The sequence below is a fragment of the Volvox carteri genome (genome assembly GCF_000143455.1).
Source record: "Volvox carteri f. nagariensis unplaced genomic scaffold VOLCAscaffold_29, whole genome shotgun sequence".
Classification (NCBI taxonomy): Eukaryota; Viridiplantae; Chlorophyta; class Chlorophyceae; order Chlamydomonadales; family Volvocaceae; genus Volvox; species Volvox carteri.
In genome coordinates, this window is record NW_003307572.1 from 7,278 (window position 1) to 10,518 (window position 3,241).

At 57.9% G+C, this 3,241-nt stretch overlaps 1 protein-coding gene across 1 annotated transcript in view; it reads left to right on the plus strand.

Annotated features, from left to right (window-relative positions):
* Positions 1-1,116: 1,116 nt before the first annotated feature.
* Positions 1,117-3,241, plus strand: part of VOLCADRAFT_105453 (uncharacterized protein) — a gene marked incomplete at its 5' end in the record, with an annotated part of 5,599 nt that continues 3,474 nt past the window's right edge. Inside the window, 3 exons of the mRNA XM_002952270.1 lie at positions 1,117-1,804; positions 2,614-2,856; positions 3,043-3,186. Coding sequence (XP_002952316.1) covers positions 1,117-1,804; positions 2,614-2,856; positions 3,043-3,186 — 1,075 coding nt within the window. The remainder of the gene's footprint in view (positions 1,805-2,613; positions 2,857-3,042; positions 3,187-3,241) is intronic.

Below are 3,241 nucleotides of genomic sequence, written 5' to 3' on the forward strand. Positions count from 1 at the left end.
TTGTTCACTCCTGGCGGGATCAACCTGGACCCATGCTCGTCCGCGGCTGGTAACACACGTGTTGGGGCGACAGTATATTACGATATGGAATCCGATGGTCTGCTGGAGTGCAACACGTGGATGGGTGTTTGATGCGCAACGGAGTACATGGCTGGTCGCATTGGCCAAGCAGTACTGCTGCTGTGGGTTATGCGTGGTTTGATGCCATACTGCAGTGGCCTGTCTGTTTTCTGCTCAACGTTTGGCATTTGTGTGTGAGAACAATCTGGGAGCCACCAGCAGCAAGGGAGGACCCCTGACATGGGGAGCGCAGGTCGCCAATCCACATGGAAGTGTGGTGGTTTACATGGGCCAAGACGTGCAACGTTTTGTGTCAGTGTTTGGTTGCATGGACGGAATACCATGGGCCATGCCCCGCCCAACGGAGAGCTTGATGAATTGAGGCACAGAACACACATGGAGCACACATTCTTCTCCACAGACATCTGCATTTTCATTTGTTTTCAATCTAGCTCGTGGTACTCAGTTTAGTGGTGTGTATCGGAGATTCCCCATTGTTTCCACCCGCACCTATTCATGCATACGTGTGTTGTGGGATAAACTGGACAAACTGCGGATGAGCTGGGGTAGGAAAACAGTGCGGCCTCGGCGGCTGACTTGGGTATTGCAGTTGTGGCCCTGAGTGCTTGCCTCCCGACATTGCCAGAGTACGGTAACCAGGCGCGCAAGTTTTCCTGCCCCACGTACTGGGATCGAAACCAACACGCACATGAGCCACTTGTAAGCGGTCCCCTTGCAAAGTTTTCTGTAAATTCCTTAAAAGTCATGTGATTCCAAATGCCAGCCTGAGCCGATTCTGCCAACTCGACAGCCAATTCGACACCCGGACAGGCTGATTCGACACCCGGACAGACTGATTCGACACCCGGACGGGCCAATTCGACACCCCAATTCTGCCTACACTATTGGAGCTTATTATTATTGTTGCTCTCACTTTTTTCCAAGACCTTACCGACTACCCTCAAGCCTCATCGACGCTCTACCACAACGAATCGACATCGCCGCGGACCTGTCACTCTCCGAGGAACAACCAGGAGCTCCGTCACAAATCAAAAAATGACGGGTAAGAGGACAAAGGCAACGGGAGATAACCTGGTCAACGCAGGAGCGGCCGAAGCAGCCGGCGAAGGGGGATCGGGCCAGATGCTGCCAGCCAACCAAAACGACATAGAAGCCGCCAGGGATACTTTGAGCGGGAACATAGACCAGCCGACTCTTCACCAGCTGCTGCTGGGCGTCCTGTCAGCAGCGCAGGCCAACGCCCCCAAAGCGCCGGCCAAGGATCCCCGGACAGCACCGCCTCGGGATCGCTCTCCTGACGTTGTCATCACAAAAGACGTGACCATCATGCCATCCGCAAGAGAGCAGCTAGCAGCAATAAGGACTGAAGTTCAAGCGAACGACGCCCCGAAGCTGACAGCCCCACACGAGCAGCGGGAGCAGCTCGACGAAGGAACGCTAATGCTGCTAGAGACTGCCATCACCGCGCTGGATGCGAACGAACCCCAGCTGGCCGTCGCGGGAGAATGCCTCAAGATCGCTCACCGCCGCCTTAAGTGCTACTCCGTTGCTCTGGCCAAGGCGGGCCCAGGAGCCAACGGTAATTTCACGGCCCCCTACGAAATCTGGCACGGCAGGCGGCGCAACTTCACCAAGCCAGAGTTCAAACCAGAGGCCTTAGATAAGGGCGACATAGAGAGTGCATTAGCTAAAACGCGCAAGTCGGTGGCGGCGGACAGGGACGGTCAGGCCGGGTCCCTCTGGCGAGGGAGAGACCGGCAGGGTGGAGTGCGGGATTCGTTTGGTAGTGCACGCCGGAACGACCGCAGCCGCTATGACCGCTACGACCGGCGCAGCCAGCGCGACCGAAGCCGCTCTCGCAGCCCGGCTAAGCGTGGCTGATTAGGATTCTGTTGGGCCTTGTGTTTGCTCGACTCTGGCACGGCACCGATCCTACCCCCCTCCTTTTTTCTTAAGCTCGCTCAGTGGCCCCTCCGTGCAGTTCGCGGTCGTTGTTGTTGCAGGGGCCCACAAGTCCGACAAACATTATTGGGTTGGAACGGAGTATGCTTTGGCCCAGTCTTTGACAAGACTTGTTATGCTAAGTTGCACATCCGGTCTCTTCCAGACCTTCCACCGCTAGAAGATGTCGGACCAAGTTGTACCCTGGAGGGAGGTTTCTTTGTAACGCGCGCGAGCTCTTGCCCTTGGTGGCGCCTGTGATTGGCCTTGGGGCCTTATTGCCGTGTTGGCTCGGTCCTGTTGACCATGGCGGCTTCCAGGCCCAGGTGGCCGGCTTCAGGCTGGACCTGTCCTTCCTCCGTCCGAGTTTCCCTCTTCATGCATGTACCCAACAACGACAGAGAGGCATCAAACAGGTCGATGGCTCTGGTGGCCCCGTCCCCTGCGGCGCAGGTCGCCCCGGAGTAGCCTGTTCGGTTTTTTCTGTCATCCCAGGAGGGGCGGCTTCCCACCGTTTCGTAGCCTCAGTCGCCATGAGCCCCGGCCTCTACTCATCTTCCCCTCTTTTATCTCTTGTCTCTTGCAATGCAGAGAATTTGGCCGCCACAGTACTGGGCGCACTGCTCGTTGCCGCGGGTTTTAGAGCCCCTCGCCCCGCGCAGCCCCCCCCTGCCCAACGAGACAACACACAAGCGGAGACCAAGAACACCGCCAAGCGTCCCGCACCCGGCCCTGCAGAGCCCACCCGGCCCCGGACCAAGGTCGCCCGCAAAGCCCAGGAACCACATCCAGACCCAGGAGCCCCTTCGAGGAATGAACAAGCGGTCCCAGAAGGTGAGAACCCAGCACCTTTGCCTGTTGATCCGCCTTGTGAAGCCACACCTCCTAGCATGGGTAGCAAGGATAGGCCTAAGATGCGGGGGCGCTTGAGAGCCTGTGCCGCGGTCTGGAAGGCGACAGTGGTGAACCAGCTCGTGCTGAGCTGGGTCCTGCAAGGGTTCCCTCCGATGTGGCACTCAGGACCTCCCCCCCGGCCGTACTGGGGCAAGAATCACCAATCTGCACGGGACCACGGGGATTTTGTGTCTTCTGCCATCGAGGGTTTGCTGGAGTCAGAGACCATCAAACCTTGCCAGTCCCGCCCTTTCATGACCTGTCCCTTGGGTGTCGTAGAGCAGAAAGGCAAGCTCCGCCTCATCTGGGATGGACGCGAAGTCAA